Source organism: Melanaphis sacchari, unplaced genomic scaffold (genome assembly GCF_002803265.2).
Source record: "Melanaphis sacchari strain LSU unplaced genomic scaffold, SCAv2.0 Contig4_pilon_pilon, whole genome shotgun sequence".
Taxonomy (NCBI): Eukaryota; Metazoa; Arthropoda; class Insecta; order Hemiptera; family Aphididae; genus Melanaphis; species Melanaphis sacchari.
Window position 1 is genome coordinate 2,238,021 of NW_020271335.1, and position 26,530 is coordinate 2,264,550.

A 26,530-nucleotide genomic window follows, 5' to 3' on the forward strand; every position below is an offset into this window, starting at 1 on the left:
TACAACACTAAATGAAATATAAACAGATAGTGACAAAATAATTTATATGATTGATATATATATTAGGTAAGAAAAATTAATTGACTAATAATTTTAAAATTAATTTATCCATCAAACACAGCCATACAGGTGCTTGGTGCATGATGAAATGTGATTTCCATTACCACATTAAATAGGTTCCATTTTATTCAAGAAATTATGTATTTAAAAATATATTAATCACCGGGGTTAAATAATTTTTCCATAAAAGATAAGTTTCCGTGTTATTTAGGTTTCATATCACACAGGTTTTACTGTATTAACAAATGCACTTATATTTTAACACTTCATACATATTAAAATATAAAATATTTTCTAAAAAGTTTTATATAAAAAATTATTATATGTGATTTTTAGTTACTTAATATATATATGTGTATATTTGTTTACATAATTATATAATTATAAATATATCACATTTTAATCATAAATACTTATATTAATAGAGAGGGTATTGACGCTTATCAAGGTTTAAGGCTTAACGTGACAAATATACCTAGTAAAAATTTACTGTTGTACAAAAATGAAAAGGTAGATATATGACTTTACGAACCCCATAATCCAAGTACACCAAATATTAATGTATTGGTCACAAATAATAATAATTTTGGAGAACAATTATTTTCATGAAATATAATATTAATAAATATATTATTAATTATTTAGTAAGTACCTGTTATTAATTTTATTTTATCAACATTTTATTTTTAGTGAAATTAATAGATGTGTTACAATTTTGTGAAACATACTTCGGTATTTTATTATATATTCTTTTCAATCTTATCTTAATGTTGGATTGTGTGTACTTTCCTGCTTGAGATGTTTCTAAATCTGATCTCAATTAAGTGAATAAACTGTCTACTATACGACGTAATGATATGATACATGATTAATTCGTCGACTAAATTTAGTCCGTAATTAGAGCATACTAAATCTTACTTATATATTAACTTTGGTCACACTTGTTTTATTTAAGTTAAACTCTTGATCCTCCTCGAAAATTTCCAATCACTAAGCTATACACATGATCGGAGGAATGTATTAAAATAATTCGTCCCCATGTATGACAACATGAAACTCCAAAAATTAATAGACGCTATATGTTAAAGTGTGGTGATGATCTTTTCTAATACTATTATTATTGTTAATATTATATTTTTTATATAATAGTATTATTCGCATATCAATAAAATAAACTAAAGCTCTAGAGTTACGCATAGATGATATGAAAAAATATTTTAAACTCAAATAGATTTTGATTGTTGACTAACAATAAATTTAGATTTATTTGAAAAAATCCTTTTTATTAAAAAATGTATAACGAGTATACAATTGAAACTGATAATAAATATTATTATAGATTGTTATCACTCGTATTTACATACGTTTTATTCAAATTAAGATAAATTTATTATCACAGAGATTTAGAATTTCAAAGTAACATACACTTTGTAGATTCCATAATTATTAATAATAATTCTTTTTTAAAAAGTTTACAAGTTATCCACTATTTTTTTTTTTTTTAGCGGGAGAATGACCATAAAAGTATTTTAGTCCAGAACCGTTTTTAAAATGTGACAATAATGGCTTTTAAATTAAACAATATATATTTCTAACCCACTTTTTCCAAAGATAAGTATATTGTATACTAATTAAACTGTATGATTTAAAACTCACATAATTAAAACGTGTATATTATTATTTATAATTATAACACATGCATGGGCGCCCATAGGTAATATTTTAGGGGGGTCAAAATAAAAAAGTTTTCGAATGTAAGATAATAAAGATTTAATGTTATTTTTCACAAATAAATGTATACACTATACATACATATTATATTTTTATTTGTATATATATAGTGTATTAATATAATAATTGCCATACGAATAAATTAATAAGTATATAAAAAAATAGAAATTAAATAATATAATTAAGTATATTATTCGGTATCAGTAAATAAGAACTGTAAATTTCTTCGTTTTATTCCAAACATATTAATGACATCCTGAATGAAAGTATCCTTGTTTGCGTTAGGTTAAAATATTTGTAGTACCTATATTGTGATCTTTATAGATTTACCACAAATTATCTGCGATAAATTATTTTACGTATAGGTTATACAGACTACAGAATACGACCTATCTATGATGTTAATATACAATAACAATGAGTATATTTTTATATTTATTTCATATCTTAAAAGTGATTTCAACAAATAATTTGCCTCGGTAATAAGGTAATATTGTGGTAATATTTTTTCCAGGGGGGGGGGTCAAGTGCCCTGTCTTTCCCCCTCCCCCAATGGGCGCCCATGAACACATGTATACATTTTTATTTTTTATCACTTGAATAGAAATGCCTAATTTATTTTAAAATTGGTCTTCCATTTGAACATAAAATATAATTATTTCTCAAGCTAAATTCCAATTCCTTTGCAATACATTAATACATTTTTGAAACATTCTAGTAATAATTAACAGATGACTTAAAATTTTAACTTTAATCTCATTTATGCGTTTAAGCAAGTCAATACATAACTTAACATACCCATTAAAAACTTTTCACCATAGATACCATTTTCTTAACAAAATATTTTAAATTCATAACATTTTCTTCGTAATAACTAACCATAAAAAATATAATATGCGGTAAATTTATAAAAGCTCAAATACTAAATTTTCAATTTGAAATATTTTCTTATCTAAATAACAGTCTAAATTCTAACATCAATGAATACAAATCATAGAACTAATTAATTCACATATTTTATGAATTATAATGCATTTTTCATTTTATTAAAAATAAGTGTTAACCTTCTTAGTATTCTTAGTAATTATTTTAATAGTGTTTTGAGAATTGATACTTGGAAAATAATGGTGATAATTAAGATGATTCTGACAGGTTCTCTTTTTTTTCGTAATCAGTTTAAATGTATATTAAGTTTAATAGTATTAAACGTGCTTTATTATTTGAAACATTTATATATTTTTCCTATAAATATTAAATTCTAATGTCTGAACTTCAAAAAAGGTTTAGCATATTATATTTAAATAAAATAACAAAATAGGTAGATAAATTGCTTAAAACTAATTATAGTATGAACAATCGTACAAATAAATAATAAACATAATATATTCAGGCCTATGTTACACAATTTATTCTAACTGTACAACTATTAATCATTATTGAATTTAAAAATATATACGTACCTATAATTACACTTTTACGAAATCAATATCCATACTAAAAAAAAATAATAAAAATAACGAATGTATTTATTTATTTAGTTATTTATTGCACGAATTATTTATGTAGAATGGGCTTTTTTTTAGATACATTATTATATATTTTGGATCAAGCAATATTTCATAACTTTACTTGAAAGATATAGGATTTATTGATGTTTGAAATTTTAAATAATAAAAAAGTCTAAACTTTCCCAACAAAATATTACATTTTGTTTTATAAATACATTGTAGCTTAAACAACGTTTATGCTGTAAAAAGACTAAAATGTTATTCTATATCATTTATTCAAAAGTTGAATTTAAAGATTTAATTACGACTTTTTTCAATTAATTTGCTTTGACGTTCATAAAATAATATTTTTTTTCCAAGGCTAATGTAATTCGAGTAAAATAATGTCTTGAATATCACATTCAAATTCTGAATTAATTGTATAAATGTATTTCAAACAATATAATATTCAAATATCCAAAACTAACACAACATTTTATAATTAACAATAAAAAATATTTTTAATAATTAAATTTAAACCTCTTCTTATTTAAATTTACACAGAATTCATAAAACTAGCATTTAAATTAATTAAATTGTAAAAACATTCGCAGCGTTACTAAGTACCAAGTCAAATACAATTCGAAATCACTGTCGCATAAACTATATATTATGTGACCTGTCAGTATTCGTTTGGTCCGTTTATTAATAGTTAATTACCGCGTATTTTTTTATAGCATAAAATTATTTTTAAATCGCTTATAACAAATCTTATTTTTAAAATAAATTTAATTACAACTACAAAAATAAAAGGCCTCCACTAAATACTACATCATATATTAAGTTATGGCATTTATTCTAATACAAAAAAAAAACTTATTATAATAATTTTTTCGGGTTTTCAAACAAACGAAAAAGTAGTTAATGTATTATGTAATAGGCTGTGTAATTAAATCGTTTAGTTACCAATTTATCATTATAATATAACACATTTTTAATATTTACCCAACACGATATAAAATATTTATTTTTGAATACGGTTATAGCAACGACCGCGATATACACATTTTATTATGCGCGAAGTTAAATACGATTGATTTAAATTATTTAAATTGTGAAAAGGAACGATTTTTAATCTTAATATTTACGCCGTAGAAGGTAAATGGTAAATGTGGGAATGCTATTATGCGGCCATTGACCATTTTAGGTACCAACAACCTAAATATCTAAAAAAACACTTTTAACAAACGGGTTCTCAGATAAGTAAAGTTCAGTAATATTCAAAATGATAATTTTTCTTTATAAATCGAATGAAATACGTTCAACAATATTAAAATGTATTTCAAATTTAGTCGATGAGACTTAATTAAAAAACTATTAATATTCCTCATAAAATGTATATGCATGTATATCTACAAAAATTATACACTTCAAGGAAAATGATAATATGCTATATAAAATTGTACCTATAATCATATTTCAATATTTTATGTAATTTAATTGGTAACTAGACGGGGGAAACAAAATAATATTAAAATGTACGGCTTTATTTTTATATTATAATTATTAATATCAATGGCTTAAATTAAATAGATCATTTTTTTTTTTTTTTAATTATCTAATAAACTATATTGTCTATATTACTTGTTATTATGAACTGAAAATCTGACTGAATTTATCGAGATTTACATGTAGAATCGATGTATATTTGAAAGTTCAAATTTCCGTGTCTATTGTTTAATAGAATGACAATTATTATATTATTATTATACAAATTACATTTACTGTACGTAGTATGTGACATCAACAATTTACAAAATATTAGTTATCATAAATTGTTATTAATGCACCTAATGAAAAATCTTACCACTATTTTTTTTTTTATTATTTTAATTTAAACGGCATTCACTATATAAGTACACTTATTCAAAAGGACACCACGCTCGCGTATGTTTTACGAACTCTACAGCATATCAAATCTGAGTTTAGTAATTCCAGTTTTGAGTAGTAGGTAAGCTTTAATAGAGTGAATAAACTTATTACTATCTGTGTTTTCTTGTATGTTTTTACTGTATTTTTATTTTTATTAGGTAAGTTATGAGAGGAAACGTATAATATTACAATTTGAAAATTCTAATAATTCACTTAAAAGTTAAAATATCGTAAAAACCTATGAAAAAAAAAATCATTGATAATTTTCATATATTCTTAATTTTAATAATATGCCATTTCACTCTAATATTAAAATTCTCTACACAAAATTGAAACTAACCACAAATTTGCTATATTGTACATTTGTAAGGCAGAGACAACAATAGTAAGTATGTATCATTGAGACATCAAAATTGTTTATATACATAATCTCATTGATCATACATGATAATAATCAATAGATGTTATTTACAGTTAGATTACTTGTAGAGATGAAGATCAGGTAACAAATAATGATAAATATACTTAATAAACTTAAGTTCGTCGTAGTATAAGGTAAATGAATACTCACGAGATTTGAAGTGTTATTATACTTAGGTATAAGTTAAATATAATTTTACGGTGTTGAAATATATTTAAAAATACATGTACAGGAGAAGATTTCTGCCATAAACAGAATTAAATAAATTTGAGTTAGGGAATTTCAAATTGTTTACTATTTTTTATTAAAGTAATTTTTTTACATTTTTTTTTTTTCATGACCTATATTTATGAATTTGTGATTTATTGATCTCGAGAAGAATATATTTTTTGAAAATGTCTGTGTATAAAATATCGTTTCTAAACCAATAAACTTAGTATTTCATTTACAATCATTGGAAGTTAGTATAAGATGAGCGAATAAGTGTACAAATATTTATAGTGGTCTTGCTACGCCATTTCACTTTACTTGTAAAAGTATTAAATACTTAAAAATAATTAATTACTGGTTCAATATTCAATATTTGCACTACATTTTTAGATAATTTCCTTTAAAATACATTTCCATTTTAAAAATTGTATTATTGTTAAAAATTTCTATGATCGGTATATTCTGTACATTGTTTAAAAAATAACAGAAATATAGTGTTTTAGAGATGATAATACAAAAAAGCATATTTACTTACTTAACATTTTTGCAAATAATATCTAGTTCATAAATATTCTGTCTATATATTATAATACCAAATAATAAAGTGGTACGAAAATTTAACATTTCAACTAAAATTTAGTATTACAGAGTGTGTACCTTGTTTCTAAATGAAATAAAAATTTGAAAATTGATAAATAAATTATCTAGAATAAAGGTTCGATGTCCGTAAAAATTTAGAGTATCTACTATAGATTTTTATGATTGTTTTCCCCCATCTGATCGTCAATTATTACAAGTATATAGGTACTTTGAATGTTATAAAATATGAATAAACGGTCTTAACCCAATACAAAATGTGATTTAAACGTCCTAAATAGAATTTTGACTAATTTTATTATTCTTATTGTTATAAAGTTGAAAAATTTTATGTGTTTTTTAATATAAAAAATTATCATTATATTAATTATTAACAGTAAAATTTAAGTAATATTATTTTGTTTAATTATTTTTAATATTGTGATATATACGCCAAAGCATTATTACTATACATTATACAATATATATTATTATGCATATATATTGTTTGTTAAACCTATACATATTCTACCATGGTTAGAGGCGAATTTATATGGCTATAGATATTTATTATTGTTTTAAAATAAAATAATTTCTATATTAAACAATGATAGATAGGTACATTAAGTATATTATATATTATATTATAGCTAATAAGATTATGCTGCCTACTGTTATGAGTAAAATTAACCTAAGTGCATCGACATTAGTTTATAATAATCTTATTTTATATTACTATAATGTAGAGATATTAATATATTTATTTATCATTATGTATACATGGGTACCTAATACCTATATTATATATGTGCATAAGATTTCATGATACAGTGTATTATCTTTTTACTTGTAATTGCTTCAGCTATTATAGTTTTAGTAAAATGTAATATTATATACAAGTCTAATAGACGCATATTATTATATAAAGTATTATACAACACTAATTTACTGTGAATTCGCCAATAACCATGCGCAACTTAATACATATCAAGTCCCTCATAAACATATCAATAATGGAATTTAAATTGTTTTTGTTCTTTGAAATAACTTAATTACCTATAATATTGATACTGATAAATATTAAAAATCGTATCATTATATTTAAAGTATTTATTAGGTATTTATGTATTATTGTATGTACTTAATAAAATAAAAAAATGATAATAAATATTCAAACTATTAACCGTGTATTTTTTTTTTTTTTTTTTTTTTTTTAATACTTATTAATCAATGATAATTATATAATATATTATTGAATTTTTAAGTATGCTATAGTTTAGATTTAATAGTAGATTGGTAACTATATATTATTACTAAATAGTGAATTTTACAGGCTTCAAAATAATTATTCATTCAGGCTATTTATGATGTATTCTCTCCTATACATAGATATACATGTATTACAGAGTTGAGTGGAACTATGAAGGAGACTACATAAATATCTAACATAGTGATCCAACAATTTAATGATTCCTAATTAAAAATGTTTTTCTTTCTAATTAAAGCAAAATATAAAACTATAAAAGGGTTGAATTTGAATAGCGTCAAATAAGTAATAACGCGTAAAGGGAATAAGTAACTAATTAAATTATTTGATAGATAGGTACATTAAATGTTATTATATTATAAATTTATATTAAAACATTTGTAAATTAAAATTAAAATTCATAATCATATTGTGAACAGTGCTTTACATCCGAATTAAATGTAACTCGTAAAGCCGTAACACCCTAAAAAAAACCCATAAGTAATCCAGCACCCAAAATCCAGAAATAACCCATTATTTAATTTTTCCAAATTTGACAACTGAAATTATATTATTTCATATATATTTTTCGGTTTTGTAACTGTTTGTTTAATACAAAATAATTATTGACAAGAATAATTTTATAATCAATGTAACAATATATAGGTACATTATACGACGTATATGGGTAGAATTAATTAGGTATAAAATACTTCTCCTTATCAACAGGAGAATGTTTGACATTAAGGATAAGCCAGCGATTTTCAAACTGGGAGTCTCAATCTCTTGAGGATCACCAACATTTCAATGATCACCAATACTTAAAATAACTAAAAAGGTTTATTTGTAATTATCATCATGATAATTATTGTTTAAAATTACAATAAGTAAAAATTTTAAATTGCCGATAATAACACCCGAGTATAGAAACCCCAAACCTGAACAAATGTTTCGTGAACAACGCCCTCAACTCTAGAATGTAGAAATTCTACGTATATCTAATATCTAAATATTACTGTTTTAAATTTTTTATATCTATATATTACCAATCAAAAAACAATCGTAGCCTGTTGGTATTTCATTTTAAAAATTGGTCTTAAAATGTGTAAGTACCCATATTATATTAATTTTTAAAAAGTGATTTTTTTTCTTGTTTTCATCAAAAAAGGAAATTAAGTAGTAATTTTTCTCAAATAGATCAATATTTTCTAGACATATTACAAATTTTAAAATATTATGGATTTTTTTTAACAAATCATTTTATAGTGACAGCAAGTGGGTGTTTCAAATTGTTGATTACAGTCTACAAAACCTCAAAATTAAGAATATGTTTTTCGCTAGCCGCTGAGCCGGTATGTAATAGTATAAGTTATAACAGCATCAATTGACAATGTCATAGGTACTCTTAAAGTGTAAAGGCACAAGGCATGCTAACACTGAAATACGAATCTCTTCAGTATTCGTATCAGTGTATCAACTGTTAGATGACAGAAGACGATCTACTGAAGTATAAGTCAAGAACAAATACCTATCTTTCAAAAGTAATTGCAACAGTTTTATCTATCTTTTACTAAAGAATAAAATGAATAAAGATAAAAAAAATAAATAATGCTTATAACCAGTGGCGGCTCGTATGCTTTGAAAGTGGGAGGGCGATATAAAATTACTTATTTATGGAAAGTAGGTATCAAACACAAATAATATTAATAGTGGTTATTTAATTAAATTAATTTAATAAAATTTTTATGTGTGGATGAATTTATGATTAAAAACTTAATAATTCCAGTATATATTTTTAGAATAAAATATCAAATTGAAATAATTAATTGCGAGTTATGACTGCACAAAGTAAATAATAAATTTACGGAAGTTCGGAATCAATGTGTATCGGGCGATTAAAATCATCGCCCCAGCGGCAGTATTATTATTGTGTTCCCCCTTCTTAGTTTTTGTATTCCGATCATAGTTATGACGAGCGACTTTTAACATCGCATACGCTGCTCGTGAATCTTGGTAAATCGTTATCGGTTATCGATTTTCAGAAGCTACAGTGTTGAATGATTTATTTTTAAACTCCCATTATCTGATAATGTTTTCATAATACTCAATAATGTAAATATTATAGAAAACACAATTTTTATTTTTGATAATATTATACTACAATATAAAATTAATATAAAATTAAAAATTGATAATTAACTTATACATTTGTAATAAATGATAATTTTAGAAGGGGGGCGATCGCCCCATCGCCCCTATCTACGAGCCGCCAGTCCCCACTACTTATAACATTATAATTGACTAAATAAATGTGTTGAATAATTAGAAATTATTATATTTATTACACTTAACAGTTACCTACCTATAGGTACACAGTATGTATTATGTTTTGTTTTTTCTTATCATAATAACTCCGCTAACAATCATTTCGAATTTCGATGCATTGATCGATTTAAATACTTTCCACTTTGAACTTGTTAGTTGTTTATAAAATAATTTTAATAATTGTTATTATTTGGCAAATGAAACCAAAAATTCATCGTATTCATGTTCCCGAGCTTACATTGCACTCACACCTTTTTTTTTTTAAATTATCGAGTTTTAAAGTTTCAGAACAATTAATATTATTACAACAATCAATATGAAAAATTCAAAAGAACACAATACATACATAATTAAAATTTAAAAAAAAAAAAGTGTTAATAGAAAACTAAAAACATATAAATTTTAGTACAAAAACCAAGTATTTTTATAGAAAAGATTTAATGTCAAAAGTAGATATTTAAACTAATCAATAATCAAAACAGCACGATTAACTAATTAGTTAGTTAATCATGCAAAAAATTTTTTGAATACTTAACAATTACTATGGACCATACTGACCATAGACCCAAAGGGCAAAGAGATATTGCTCTGTGGATAAACCTATAAGCAATAAATTTTATTTATAAGTTTATGTTTACAACACTGTAGAGCACGTTGGGATGATAATAACTGTAATTGCAATTTACAATTATTAATGTAACAATTTTCAAAAATTAATATGCAAATCATTTTATTAAAAATAATAATTGGGTGATCAAAATTTAAAGTAAAATAAAAAACAAGAAATATATAAAATGTATCATCAATATTTTACTGCTCAAGCGTGTGATTACAATTATTTTAAATACCTTAGTATTACTACATGACATATATGATATATGATTTTATGAAACTATATTATGCTAAATCAAATATATTACAATATTTATTTTATATTTTATAATAATAACAATATTTGTCAAATGTAATTTGCTCATCAAAACATTAAAGTATGAACCAACTACTTAAAATCATATTTTAAATTTATGGTTTGTACAAGGTTAATATCGAATATTGATGTAATCATAAATGTGATACAATTTTAGAACATAAATAATAACTAACAGCCTAAAATATAATATTATTAATAATACATTATATAAAAACTTAGGTATAATTAAAAATAACAAAAAATGTTTAATCTACAATTCAAGTATTTTGTAATTATAAGTATGTAAAACAATCATTTTGAATAGCACGACCTTTTATACATAAAAAAAAAATAACGAAACTAACTACTTATCAATTTATAAAGACACTTTAATGTATCAAAAACAAAAATTATACCAACTTTATTTAATAAATTTAATTTTAAGCATTATAATAATATATTTTTAAAGTATTTGGTTGATTTACCATGCAATGCAAATAGTAACAATTCTATATGAAATAATTTCATACCTAATCTGAAAACCTATATTGAATTTGATAGAAAATAATGAAATTTCAAGTAAAGAATAATAACTGAAACTGTTTATTCCAAATCCAATTTCAGAGTTCTAATTTAATTTTATCCAACACTCAAAATAAAGAAAATACATCAGATACAGTACATATTGGTAATTTATTAATCATAGGTACATCTTATTTAGTAATTTTCTTTGAAATGAATTAAAGTAAATTAACAAAATTAATTGTGGCAATCAAATAAATTTATAAATAATCATTTTTTATTTTGTTCACAATAATTTGTAAATATTTTCAAGATGATGTTTCATATAAAAAATATATAACAAATAAACCTAACCTCATGATTTTCCTTAAAATGTTAATTTTAAAATTTGTACCAAATAAGATACTATTTAAATATTTACCTACTTCATACATAATAAATACATACAAAATTAGACATTAATAGAAATTTAAATTTAATAACCAAACTTTTGCTTTTTTAGCCTTCTTTTAGATTTTTGAAGTTCTCCATCTGATACATCAGAATTTTCTGATCCTGATACATCTAAAGCTAATTCACTAGACTCCATAGCATAATTGCCAGTAGCCTTAGCTCTCTCTAACGTCCTAATCTGAGATTCCAAAATATTATTCTGCCGTTTGAGATCATCAATGTCTTGTTGGTGGGAAACATTTTTACGTCTCATAAACTGTATGTAATCAGCAGCTTTTTTTAAAATCTGTGCACGGCTGGCAACTTTTTCACCTTGCAGTGATGGAACTGAATCTCTGAGACTTGTAAAGCTGTCTTTAATATGGTCACGTCTTTTGCGTTCCAATGCATTATGATGTGCACGCTTTTCGGCAGTCTCCAACTCAATGTCTCGGTCATCATCACTCATCTTGAATCTAAGTATTTAAATTACTCTTTTAGGACAATATCAAAATAAAACAAATCCTAATTAATAAAGAAATATGTAATGAATTCATAAATCATTTAATAGATCAATGTTTAATACTCCATGGTTATTTTATAGTAGAAAGTTAAATATTTAATCATATAAGAACTTATTAAATACAACGAAAGATAAACATAAAAATAATCATAGTTTTATAATGTAAAAAAACATTAAAACATAAATTTATTGTTGTATTTTATTAAATAATAAATAATGTTATAGTTATAATCATTAAAATCTAAAAAAAACTATATTTTGTGATCATAATATCAATCATATTGTTATTAATTATCAGTTATCATGTATCTTCTTAATTATAAAATGGAAACTGAATATATAATAAAAATGATTTTATTTTATCCAGCAAAATTGAATATTATGTATAAAAACATTGATACTATACTGATTTAATGTAAACTATATTATTTTTCTTTCCAATTGCATCCAAATAAAGCGTAAAATGAGATACACACAAACGAATATTAATACAAGACACAGTATGTTTAAAAAATAATAAGGTAATTAAAACATAAATTCATAAACTATAAACACTAACATGTAAGTTTAAATATATTGTCTTTTTTTCTAAAATACACTACTATCAGCTTAAGCTAAGATTGCCTTAGGTGCTCACGACTACTCGGAATTTTTAGACAATAAAACACACTAATATGGGTCAAAGTTTTATTTTCTTCAAGTAAAAAACCATTATGACAATAAAAACGATTTACCAACATTATGGTATAGTGAAGTATATTAAAAGCACAGCGTCTGTTTCTTTTGATTGTCATTGGCATTGAAACATGCAAGTACACAAAGAATAAAAAAAAATGCATCAAACACTTACATCAATATTGTCTCCGACGAGGCCTTTTCGGTCAAAATAAACTTTTCGTCTAGTATACAACTGTGCAGTCAGCTGTTAATTGTTACCTTATTCAAAAGACTGGATGAAATAAAGAAAAATAGTCAAATGTATTCGATTTTGAGTTGTAAATAAAATAAAGTACCAAAAAATTTAATTTTAATCAACAATGTTCTTATCATTATACAAAAGAGCAACCCGATTATCGTATTGTGTATCAACACCTCGCCGGGTTGACCACATTGGCGGTGAACTTAATATATTTTGATATTTTTGTTTTTCGTTTTCGACTCGTTGTCACCACTGAACCAGCTCGGAATGCGAACAAAGCCAACCGCTAGGCGCTGTAGGCTGAAATACCCCAGCCCATGTAAATATTAAATAATGCGATTTAACGGTCGTTACTCGTTTTTTAATTCTTGTGATATCTCACATTCTCACTTCTACATAATAACAATTAAGTGTTTCGTTGTATTTTTACTTATTATTTATTATTTTTTTAAATATCAATTAGTTAATGAACAACATCAATGTAAGTAAACACCGATTAAATAATTTGATCTTAATATTTGTACAAGTTCAATTATGATATTAAAATATCCGACTCTTCTACTTAATGTTTACAATTACTTATATAGGAATAGTATGTAGATACTTAGATAAAGAGATGAGTATAACATATTCATCCTATACTAATATATTTCAATTAATAAACCTTTTTTATTATTTTTCAATAATTATTGATTACTTAGGCCTAAATTTTTATTTAACCATATACTCTACTACTTAAAGAAAAATTCTAATTAATATTTCAACATTTTGTTATACATCAATTATTATTCTTTTTACATATTTCAGTAAAAAACAAGTTATATAATTCTAGGTAATTGAATAAAAGTTACATGTATTATCAACATTATTTAAAATAATTAAAATTTTGTCTTGTTTAATTGTAACCGAATAATTAAGATATTTTTAAAGATTTATTTGAGATTATTCACTAAACGTAACTAATAGAAAAAATAATATTGTTTTGTTAAATTAATAATGATTTGATTACATACTTGATTGAATGACAAAATCTATTTTTAAATCATTTTTCCTATTTGGTGATGACAATTAATAACAAATATGTTAGTTGTAAGTTTGGTCATTCACCAATTGTAGCATTTTTTTTTATTACAACTTTTATTATTAATTTTGTTGGTTAATTAAACTGTATTATAATATCAAGTCTATGTTACCCTATAAATATATGTCATTGTTTGTGGTATTCCAGCTAAGAAAAAATTGGATGTTAAAATCATGGTTGTAAATATTTGATGACTAGTAAAAAATTGTGAGATTTTTTCATAAAAGTTGTACAAAAAAGAGTCTGTGTACATGCATATTTTTTAAATTTTGTAGGTATGCATGTTCTACAATATTTATGAATATAAATCCTAACCCTAAATACTTCCACTAAACGTTTAAATGTATGATTTTATTTTTCTTAGCCTACCAATACAAAATAGACGAATAAAATTATAAAAGTTTATAGCTAGGTACAATTTTTTTTTTTTTACAATGTATAAACAATTCCAACTATTTTTGTTTGTGTATATTGAAATAGAATGAAGAGAGGTGGGAGCCAACCAGCAAAAATAATTCAAAAAAAGTATAGAGCAGAAGATGATGCGAAAGATCCTATTCAAGTTTATTGTCGAATTCGCCCTGTTCAGTCTAATTTAGAATCATCATGTATCAAAGTTCTATCTGACAATGAATTACAAATATATTGCCCGCCAGATGAAAGAGGAATATCTAGGGAAGGACAATTCAGTTACAAGAAAATATTCACTGAATATGAGACCCAAGAAGTGGTCTTTCAAGACCTAGGATTACCATTAATTGAACAACTTTTAACTGGGAAGAATAGTTTAATATTTGCATATGGAATATCAGGTAGTGGCAAATCATATACAATGACTGGTAATCAGGAAGATGGTGGTATTGTTGGAAGATGTTTTGATGTAATATTCAACTCTATTCAAAATTACCAAGCTAGAAGGTTTACTTTTAAACCTGATAAGCTTAATGGTTTTGATGTATATAGTATGGAAGATGCCTTGTTTTTTAAATCTGAGGATTTCAAAAACAATGTTAAAAACCCTTCTAAAACATCAAAAAAGTAAGGATTTATAAATCTGCTTTTTATCCTAAATAAATTACTTTATGTATATACAAATTTAAATATTACTAGGAAAGATGGAGATACAGATCGTATACCATTTAATTTTAAAATTATGGATATAGAACAAGATGTAGCATATTCAGTCTTTATAAGCTACGTAGAAATATATCATAATTATGTTTATGATCTTTTAGAAGATGTATCTGATGGAGAAATAAGACGGTAAATAAATAATTAATTTTATATTAATAATTAATTTTAATTTATATGGTTATTTAATAGAAACAGTAAAATAATAAGGGAAGATTCTAATGGCAATATGTATGTGCATGGAGTAAATGAACAAGAAGTATTTAACGCTGATGAAGCATTTGAATGGTTAAGAAAAGGTCAATTAAGAAAGCGTACAGCACCAACATTTTTGAACATGGACTCTAGTCGTAGTCATACAGTTTTTACTATAAGAGTTGTACAAGTGAGTTCTTTTAAAAATATGTATAAATAAATGAATTTATTAAATGTAAATTGTGAAAAAATACAAATATTATGCTTATATTTATTTATATATCATTATTATAATAGGCACCTTTGGATACTGATGGTGTAAGTATTATTCAAGATAAGAAGTATACAGTTGTGAGTCAGCTTTCACTAGTAGATTTAGCCGGTAGTGAACGAGCTGGGAAAGCAAAGACTACTGGACAAAGACTTCAAGAAGCTGGTAAGAATTTGTTTGGTTTTATTTATTCCATAATTATTACTTTACGTTTTGCAGGAGAAATAAATAAGTCACTTTCAAATTTGAAACAATGTCTTAAGATATTATATGAAAATCAATCTTCTAGCAATTTAAGAAACATTGCTGAAAAAATACCTTACAGAACTTCACGTCTTACACATCTGTTCAAAAGTTTCTTTGAAGGTTCTGGTTCAATCAGAATGCTAATTTGTATAAACCCTATGTCTGAATATACAGAGCTTTTGGTAAATAAAAATTTAATTAACTTTGCTTAATATATATTTAAATATTTTCTTATAAACATACAGCCTGTTCTACAATTCGGTGAAATGTCTGGAAGTGTTCAAGTAAAAAGAACAACTCCATTACGTATGGATATAGGATTAACTCCAGGAAGAAGAAAAGTTATTGATGTATGTCTTAATACTTAATTTTAATTCTAAGACATTTGTTCTTTATATGAGTAAAATTTCAGATTCAATCTATAAATCGCATTCCATGTGTAATTGAAGAAGATACTAGATTTCCGCAAGACAATAAAATTAATTATGAATCAAAAGAAAACTGTTTTGGAAGGTAATGTTACTTAATTGTATGTAAATAAAAGATTATAACCATATATGTTTCACAGTTATTTAAATTTGGGGCCTCCTTTGCCAGATTTAGAAGTAGATGATTTATTAGATGATGAGAAAAGACAACAATTAATTACTGCTCTTGATCAAAGAATTAAAAAAAAGGAAGAACTTCGTGAAATGTTGATTACTCAAAGTATAAATTTATAATATATTTATAATTAATAAAACAAAATAACGTTAGTTACTTTCTTTAACAGGTAATGACATACGATCACAATTAGTAATTTTAGAAAGCAATTATGCAGGTGCTAAACAAGAAATAAATTCATTGCAAATTTTGAGAGACCAAGATACCAATAAAGTATTATTAATAAAATATATTATTAATATTGATAATTATCATTAATAATATGTTTAATATTGTATGTAGGTTAAGCAATATCAAAACAAATCATTTTTATTAGAAAATGAATTAGCTTCGTTAAAAAGAAAATTAGAGTTTATGGATAATGAAAATAAAAGATTAAAATCAGATGTAAGTAATAAAATACTGCAATAGAAATTTAAATTTACCTAACATATTGACTAGAATAAAAATAAATCTATTTTATCCTCATACTCTGACCTACTCAAACCGTATTCATAGACTATGCCTTGAATTAAAAACATATTTATTACCATATGTACCATAATATAAACTAAAAAAGATATATGCCTATAATTAAAATGTTATTAACTTATAGATTACATCAGTTAATTTTTCCAACTCTTTGATTTCTAGTTAAATGCAAAAGACAACATGCTAAATCAAGTTTCAGTAGATAAAGATCTATTAAAACAAAAATACAATACAAAAATTGTTAAAAAGCAAGAACAGTTATCTAGAGAATTCAAAGATAAATGGAAGGTTCAAGAAAATGAGTTTGAGGTTTGTATAATGTGTTTAATTAAGTTTTTTAAACATATAATTGTAAATCGTCTTCCATTTTCTTGTTATTATTCAAACATCTTTGTACAAAAAATGTATGTTATATAATACATACATGCCTACTATTAATTAGGATAAAATTTGAGGTAATTTTTAGTTAGGTTATACAGCATCCACACAATAAGCACAAAAGTAAAATCATACTATTTCAACAGTCATAAGAACACACTTAGAAGTTAAATTTTGATACTATTCAAGTTAAAATGAACTTATTTTTTAAATAATACTAGAAAAAAAAACTTTTAAAATCTCTGTTACAAATTGCAATGTACCAATAAAAAATCTTTATATTTCATTCAAAATGTAGCTATTTTCTGTTCAACAATAGAACAGCTATTCTGAACATTGCTGTAACACGCTGCCATATGAAACCAGTCATGATGGCTTGATGTTAAAGGAATCATTCAGAATAATCAATTTTTGACTAGTTGGACAGAGTATGCTTATTTTGTAGGCGTAAAAGTTTTTCCTTTGGGACAAGTTAATATACTAAAAAATATATTAGGTTCCACTCCCTCAACTACAACAATATAATAGATCTCATTCCAAAAAACTTTCAAAAGTATTAAATTTTTGCTTTACAAATATATATATTTGATTCAAAGGCGAAATTACAAGATAAAAAACGCAAATTAAGACACATCAAAAATATTGTGGAAAGTACAGAAAATGTCCCTGGCCATTTTTCCAGACGTACTGTAAAAAGAACACTATCTGATGAAAGCTTAAACAAAATAGAACCAGTTGTAAATAATGGTAAACCTACAGATTCAAAACAAAATGAGGTAACTAAACTATTTTAAATAATATATATATATATATAATTATCCTCATAATACTTTATAATTATTAATTAACATTTAGCCATCACAAGCAACACTAAGATATTTACGTTCAAGACGATCTAAATCATGTGACCCACATGAACGTTGGATTGAACATAAACCTCCTGTGCCTATTCCTCTGCAAACTGTTATGCAACCCAAGTTAAAAAAGCGCAAATCCATTACCAAGTTAACAGATGCCAAAACAGTATCGAATAATGGTGCATCAAAATATTGTTTGTTGACACAAGGATCAGATGACCAAGGAATTCCAGAAGCTAAACTTTATAAAGTACTTGATATCTACTTAAATAATAACTGTTTTCAACAAAACTTGTTATATTAATTGATTTATAATTTATTAGGCTGATATTATACAAACTATGGGTGGAGGTGCCCAGGTTGTGTTCAATGATGTTGAAACACTAAAACAGGATTCACCACTTGGTGGATCTCCGGTGAAGAACCGTATCCAGGCATACAATAATGAAGTAAAGGCTCATAGAGGTAATCCAGAAGATGTACAATCAAAATGTTATGGAATACAAGGAGGATATACTCCAACATCTAGAAAATGATGATATAATAAAATAAAAACGTTACCAATATTAAATTTAAGGTGTTTGGCTAACGTATGTGATATCAATCTTAAATTGCTTTTATTATTATATGCATATAGTTTGTACATAACTTTACTTTAAAAAAATATCAATTTAACTTTTTTTGACAGTGTAAGTAATCACTTTAATAAAAAATACCATCTCAATCACAACTGTTTCAGTGCTATGTCAATGTGGGTATAATTTGCTTTTTATACAATTGAATGTTAACCTTTTATTCACTATAAAATCAATTGATTTTTTTTTTTTATATTTTTGTACTATAAGTTTTTCATATTATATAATTTTATAAATATTATTTATGAACTATGTTTTGCCTGCAGAAATGTTGAGACAAGATGCAAAATATTCTTATAATATATTATACTACATTTTGTGTTTTAAATGAGTATTTCACTACTTAATTAGTATTATGTTTTTTTTTAATCAATGACTCAATTTGGATCATCTCATCAATGGAGTTAATCATACATAGCCAAAAATGTATTTTTTTAACATTCCCAAATCTTATAATTTCAGTAAACATAATGTACAATTTTCATACTAATTTAGAGTACTAGTGTCATCAGTACTGAATTGAAAAATATGATAAAAAAAGATAAACAAAATTTTAATCACAAAAACAAATTTATTGTAGCTAACATCAAAATATCGACAGAACAGATTTGTACAGTACATGATAATGATAATGTTGTTTCGATCGGTATATAATACACAATTTTAACTTAATCTAGTCCTAAAGATTTTTATATTATCATCCATATAATTTTAGAACTATTATTAAAAGAAAATGTATACCATATTTAAAGTTAAATTAAGTACAATAATAATAATAATAAAAAAAGTGATGGTTCTATTAACAATATAGTTTTCTTCCATACACGCCGCACAATAATGAAAATGATTAAAATTAAATGCTACCATAATTTGAAATACATACATTTTTATATAATTTATATATATATATATATATAACAGACCGTGTAAAGGAATAAAATAACAATAGATATCATAAGCTAATAATAATATATTGTAAAGCCAGTTTTCATAGAAAACAGACAAGACTAGAATCACAGACGGGCAAGGAAAATCAAATAATATCTAAGGTATACACAGAAAAATTAATAGGTATATGTATAATAATATTGTATAGTTAGTTTAATACTCTTAACTTAATTTTGTTAAATATTTCAAATATACTTTTTTTTTTTTTTTTTTTGATAAGACGGGTTGTTTGGTCCCTAAGCATTAAAACATAATTAGATAAAATCAATAATTTTTTTTTCATGTTTCTTTATATGTAAGGGTTAATTTATTTTTGTTTTGAGCGCAAGTATATTACACATTATCTAGAACAATTAAAGAATAAAATGGATTCATGTTTGGGTGTTCATATTTTTTGAACAAAGAACTGATAAAGGTTAATAAAAATTACTATTTGTAGACTTAGAAATTTACAGTACAATATATACAGTTGTTTTGGATGAATGTCCCCTGGTCACAGAACACAATTTTGGTTTTTAATCGACTTTTTTTTTTAATTCGGATTCCCTTTAAACATAACTGTAACTTTAATTTCAGGAATGATTTTCCAAATTAATACCACCGTATTTTTCAAAAAAAAATAAAAAAAAATACATCGATTAAAAACTAATGCATATAATACATGTCATTGTGTTATTGACGCTTGTTGGGATATTATTTTAAAACTGAATACACAAAAATATTTAAAATTCAGAATTTCAATCAGGTACAATATAGAAAAAGAAAAATGGATAAAAATAATTATTATTAAATAGTTTAGCTATTAGTTTATAAATTTAAATATATATGTAATATATCAGTGCTAGTTTTATTGCATCATTCCCAACAACTTTACATTAAATACTCTTTCTCTGGAGCGTGCAAAAGTTTAAGAGAATAAGATTGATTTAAAAACAATTTGTGTACTAGCCTTCTGGTAAGAATAGTCGCGGACGGAACAAGCGTCGCATTCATATTTTAATACATATAGTAATATATTTACAATACACTAAAACATGTGTCATTATTGAAATGAGATGAAGAATACTAGAAATGGATAAAGATCATTTGACTTGCAAAAGCATCTAACAAAAATATATAACATGAAAAAAAAACAATTAGAAACTAATTAACGACAGTAAAGAAGAATTTGTACCACTAACAATGGGTACAAAATAAAATATAATAAATCTATGCATTCAACTGAAGAAAAACATTGAAGTACAATTCAGTAGAAAAGTAGAAGAAACACATATGCAACATATGAACACAATAAAGGTTTTAAAGTCTAAAGAATTAAAACGAATGAGAAGAAATTAAAGTATTAAATAAAAAGAAATAGTTAGAAACTTAAGTTTTTCAGTCAACTGATTTTTAAATACAATATAGTCAAAACACTATTAGTGAAAAATGGTAATAATAATAATAATAATAATAATAGTAGCAATAACACTCAATTGAAATCTATGCTGCTCATGTTTAAAAAGAATACTATTATGATATATTTGAGCTTGATTAAGATGAAAATCAGCAGCTAATGAAATGTATACATATGAAACTTAATGAGATATTATTGATCGTAAAATAGCTAATACTATTTACAATCAAAGATAATTTTAACAGCAAATTTCTGAATTTCTCTGTAAAATTAATTAATACTATAATACAATTAGTTTGAAATTGTTTACTTCTCCCTCCCTTATTATTAGCTCACATTAAAAATAAATGTTATAAACTAAATCTTACAGATGAATTATATTTAGAAGAATCTAAATAAAATGTTTAGGAGGAGGAGGTGTTTTATATGGCGACTGATTGGGTGAATTATCACCCAAGTCTAATCTTAACTCAACTTCAGGGCCAAGAATTGGACATATGTTTAACTGATCCAAAGAAAGTGATACGGCTGCAACGTCAGGCATGATTACTTGTTCTCCTCGGCCATCAAAATCTTCATCATCATCATACTATTAAATTGATTAGAAAAATAAGTGATAAAAAAAAAAAAAATTATAAATCACATTTACTCACTCTGATATTATTAGTATATCGTAAAGATGAAGCCATATCATTGACAACATATGGTCTAGGTTGTTTTCTCAATTTTTGCTGTGCATATACAGATGGTAAAGTGCTAGTTCCTAAACCTTTTCGTTTTTCTTTTCTTGTGCGACTGCTTCGAGATCTTGTATTTTCTTTTGGTTTCTCATCAGGACCTCCACCACAATAGCATACAGAACTGGCAGCTTTCTAATTATTAAAAATACATAAGAAAATGTTTGATTTAAAAATTAATTTGTAATATTGATAATACTTCTAAAAGATAAGCAACAGGGTCTGGTAAATTGAACTCTCGAACAACTCTTAATCTTATTTGATGATTGATTTCTTGTCGACTAGATAAAGGCAGTGATATTGCTCGTTGACAACCAGGGGCAGATCTTAGTTTCTGGTCACGTTTAACCATAGCATTCATGGTCGACACATCTGGTGCTATACACAAATTTATAATTTTAGAAACAACTTAGGAGTTTAAAATAATATATAATTATTATACTTGGTATTGAAGCTGTTAAAACATCAAGAGATGAAAGACCATATGATAATGAAGTAGGTTTTTCTTCAATCATATATAAAGTATCAGGTATACCATCAGGCATATATCTTGTTCGCCTTACTAGTTCTTCATCCTCTCTTAACATTTGATCTTCAAATAATGACTAAATCAAATAAAAATTAAGTATAATGTATTGATATAAATATAAAATAATTATACTTGTTAATTTAAAAACAATGTTTGAATTTACATTTTATAAAGTTTCAAATTTTTAGTGAAATTAATTAATCATTGTTATCACTTCCGAAATAAAAAAAAGCTTATAATTTATTAAATTACAATAACAGAAATGAATCATTTTAAAATATGAAAATATCCATAATTCTTAAATTTAATCCTATCAATTTTTTAAATAATATTAAATTATTAATTTCTATTCCTTATTAATTTGATAAGAAAAATGTTCAGTATGTTACTGATACAATCACTTTCATTATTATTGTCCTTAAAATTAATAATAAACAATACATCAAGGCAAATCTTTCTAATTTTAATAACTTACTTTAATTTCATCATAGTATGGAATAAATAGCCTAGGTCTCACATAAAGCCCAGATGGATGTCTAATCCAAGCATTGATTCTGGACATATGATGAGATAATATTGGTGAATCATTACCAATCATATGACTTGGTGGCGAGCTCACTAAACCTCTTCTAATAGCTTGGGTCAAAGTCTCATGTTCTGTGGGAATAACATGATCCATACGCACCAAAGGTAAGAGTTCAGATAATATTTCACGAAGTTCTACATCACTTAAATCTCGTTTCTTCACACCTTTTCGACTAACAGAATGTGTGGTTTGACTAACTAAATTTGGTTCTAAAATCAATTAAATCAATTATAAATCAATTATTAAGTTGAAAATTTGAAATATAATACCTCTATCTTCCATACGTCTAATCAACTCATGTTCACCCCATTTCAGAACAGCTTGTAAAACTTCAAGTTCACTTGATTGTAAGAAATTACTCTTTAAACAGTCTATTAGATGAGCTTTGTCAAGTTGATACAAAACAGGACTGTTAGCTACTTGAGAAAATTCTTCACGTAGAAAGTGCTTAGCTTGGCGATGAACCCATGCTGATCCGTGTGGCAAATTTCCCCATCTATTTATCATTTTTAATATTATTAAATAATAATGTTTAAAATCAACATAATAATTAATAATATTTAAATAGAATTACCTAAGTACTCCTGGAAGTGACTCTAGAGTTAGCCATTCTAGGATAAGATCTTCACAACCTTGTGATACTATTTCTAATTCTAGAAAACGACCAATCTGATACAATTCCATAGCTTCATCCAGAGGACTTGGTCTAACACGCCCCGTATTTGTTAGAGCTTCAACCTTAAACAACAAATGGTCATAAATATGTTTATATACATAATAGTACATGACATTGCATTATATTTACTTCACTTAAACTGCCAGCAGATGAACCACACCCTGAACCTCTTAGTATCAGAGACAAATCAACTGTATCTAAATAAATTGCATGTAATAGTACTCTTGCATATCGTTTAGGAATAACTGATTCATCTAACACTATCCTGAAATATTATTAAAAATAAATAATATATAATAAGAAAATTGTTAATAAATATAAAAAAAATTGTTAAAACCTTGTAGGAATGTGTAAAGCTCTTTCAGTATGTTCTTCACCAGATTTAGTCCTTCGTTGAATAAGATTCCTAAAAAATGGCGACCTAGCACTAAGAATAGATTTATGGCAAGGCAATTCTAACTTGGGTTGGAAACCATATTCAGATCCAGTAGATTCTGGCCTTCGATCTGAATATCCTTCTGGAATAAATACAAGTGCAGCATCTGCATAGTCACCAGTTTCCAACAGGTATCTTAAATCATTTTCTAACACATTTGGTGTACCAAGCTCATCACCAAGTCTTCTCAATAATGCTAAATCTATATCTCCATCTCTTGGAGCTATATCACCAGTGTATAAGAAACGTAATAATGCCGAAAACATTTCTATATCTACACCAGGTGTTCTCAAATCTAAACAAATACGTGCTCCATAACCAGGACACCCCAAGAGCAATTCACGAAAATATGGACATCTAGCTGACAGTATTGCTCTATGTACTGGGAAACAAACACCACGAAAAATGAGATCAACGTCTGTACAATACTTATGGTCATATAGAGTAGATAAATCTTGTTTAAATGTAGCAGCTGGAGGCCTTGCTAGTTCTGCTTGTACAGACAAGTCTTTAAGGGCAGCTAATGCCTCATATTCTTCAAGTAAAGCAGTAACTTCAGCTGGTGACCAATCAGATATTAATTCTCTTATGACACGGCCATGATTACACACCTTGGAATACCGACGACGCTTAATAAGCTTCTTTCGCAAAGTAGCAAAACCAGACATACGCATCTTACGTCTCTCCCTAAATATGTAAGTACAAAAAAAATTAAGTGAAGTACTAAGAACAAATATATTATGAAAAGAAATAAAATATACATACTTTATTATAACTCCTGGATAATTCTGAACGTCTACATTTGAATATTCATTGGAAGAAACCCCGGCACCCATTCTGTCGTCTGGCCAAATCCTTTTCGTCATCCCATCATATGACCAGACACAAGGTAACAATGTGAAACATAAGTTCATCACATAGTTATTTTCTCTGAAATGTAAAACTTAATTAAATGAAAAAATACAATCCTAGCTAATATAAGAAATTGTTAATTGAAGAAAGCTTTTGCACTCTTTATTTGTTACCTACTATACTTTACACATTTACATCAATAAAAATGAATGAAAATTAATTTTTAATCAGTTAGATAACATATTTCAAATTATAAATGAATCATTAAAACATATTTACTTTATACACTGATTTTCAAAACAATGAGCTGGGTAGGTAATTATAATAAAGTATGGCTACAATTTACTCAATTGTTTTGATTAACTAAATAATCAAAGTATTATATTTCAAATAAAATCATAGTTGAGTTATACATCATATACATACATAAATGACAAATTAAGTTTACTAATTCAAATTAAAATTGGGTCAAGTCAATAAGTTAAATTGTATACAAGAAATTAGAAGTAACAATAACAATAGGAAAGCAAACAATTATGATAAGGTGTATTACTTTAAATCAAAGCATTGAATTAATGTGATGATACAGAAGAAACGAAACAAATATATGATCAATAAGTACTTCTTGAGCGGTTGTTTTGGGTGTCCAAGAAAAAATTAGCCACTTACATTAAAAAGCCCTTTCATGACCTGCATTCGTAAATCATCGAGACTGGTTTAAACACTTCGTAATAACAAATCTTCGGAAAAAGCAACTTTTTGATTGAAATTTTAAACCGAAATAAAATTTGTATTTTTTAGTAGAAATAATTGAGATCTAAATACAAATTTTGCTTAGCTGAGAATATTTTGTTCTATTGATAAAAAAAAAACATCAACACGCCTACAAAAATGGTTAAAACGTCTTTGGAAATAAATTTCCTAGTGGGAATAATTACTACTACCTATGAAAATAAAAACATGTTAATTATTCAAAAATAAATAACTTTGCAATTTATTCTAGTTGTAGTCTTCAATTTGGATTGATTTTAATTTAATTTAGCAGTAACAATTAATTGATATATTTTTTAATTTAATTACAAAATCATGATTTGTATTCGCTTTGGAAATTTCTGTCAAACTAAATATATTGATAATAAAACATGTGA

General features: G+C 25.2%; 3 protein-coding genes across 4 annotated transcripts; 1 reads left to right on the forward strand and 2 right to left on the reverse strand.

Moving 5' to 3' along the window:
* Positions 1–11,843: 11,843 nt before the first annotated feature.
* On the reverse strand, positions 11,844–13,417 carry LOC112598877 (protein max). Its single transcript, XM_025345531.1, has 2 exons — positions 13,226–13,417; positions 11,844–12,328 (listed from the first exon to the last, which is right to left on the reverse strand). The coding sequence occupies exon 2, from the start codon at positions 12,319–12,321 to the stop codon at positions 11,896–11,898; it is 426 nt and encodes a 141-aa protein (XP_025201316.1). The 5' UTR covers positions 12,322–12,328; positions 13,226–13,417; the 3' UTR covers positions 11,844–11,895.
* Positions 13,418–13,632: 215 nt separating this feature from the next.
* Positions 13,633–19,519, forward strand: LOC112598876 (kinesin-like protein KIF23). Of its 2 annotated transcripts, XM_025345529.1 has the most exons (15): positions 13,633–13,775; positions 14,856–15,413; positions 15,486–15,638; positions 15,699–15,891; positions 15,999–16,137; positions 16,192–16,400; positions 16,464–16,568; positions 16,631–16,731; positions 16,787–16,926; positions 16,991–17,094; positions 17,164–17,268; positions 17,515–17,661; positions 18,327–18,506; positions 18,586–18,837; positions 18,911–19,123. In XM_025345529.1, exons 2-15 carry the CDS (start codon positions 14,857–14,859, stop codon positions 19,121–19,123), a joined length of 2,598 nt encoding a protein of 865 aa, XP_025201314.1. In that variant the 5' UTR covers positions 13,633–13,775; position 14,856. The 2 variants fall into 2 exon arrangements, with proteins under 2 accessions (XP_025201314.1, XP_025201315.1); XM_025345530.1 differs by lacking the exon at positions 13,633–13,775 and having other exon boundaries at positions 14,857–15,413; positions 18,911–19,519.
* Positions 19,520–21,645: 2,126 nt separating this feature from the next.
* LOC112598941 (BTB/POZ domain-containing protein 7) lies at positions 21,646–26,209 on the reverse strand. The gene is made up of 11 exons (XM_025345609.1): positions 26,052–26,209; positions 25,296–25,460; positions 24,432–25,217; positions 24,224–24,359; positions 23,993–24,156; positions 23,688–23,914; positions 23,308–23,627; positions 22,746–22,908; positions 22,503–22,681; positions 22,220–22,438; positions 21,646–22,155 (listed from the first exon to the last, which is right to left on the reverse strand). The coding sequence occupies exons 2-11, from the start codon at positions 25,442–25,444 to the stop codon at positions 21,958–21,960; spliced, it is 2,541 nt and encodes an 846-aa protein (XP_025201394.1). The 5' UTR covers positions 25,445–25,460; positions 26,052–26,209; the 3' UTR covers positions 21,646–21,957.
* Between the last annotated feature and the right edge of the window lie 321 nt (positions 26,210–26,530).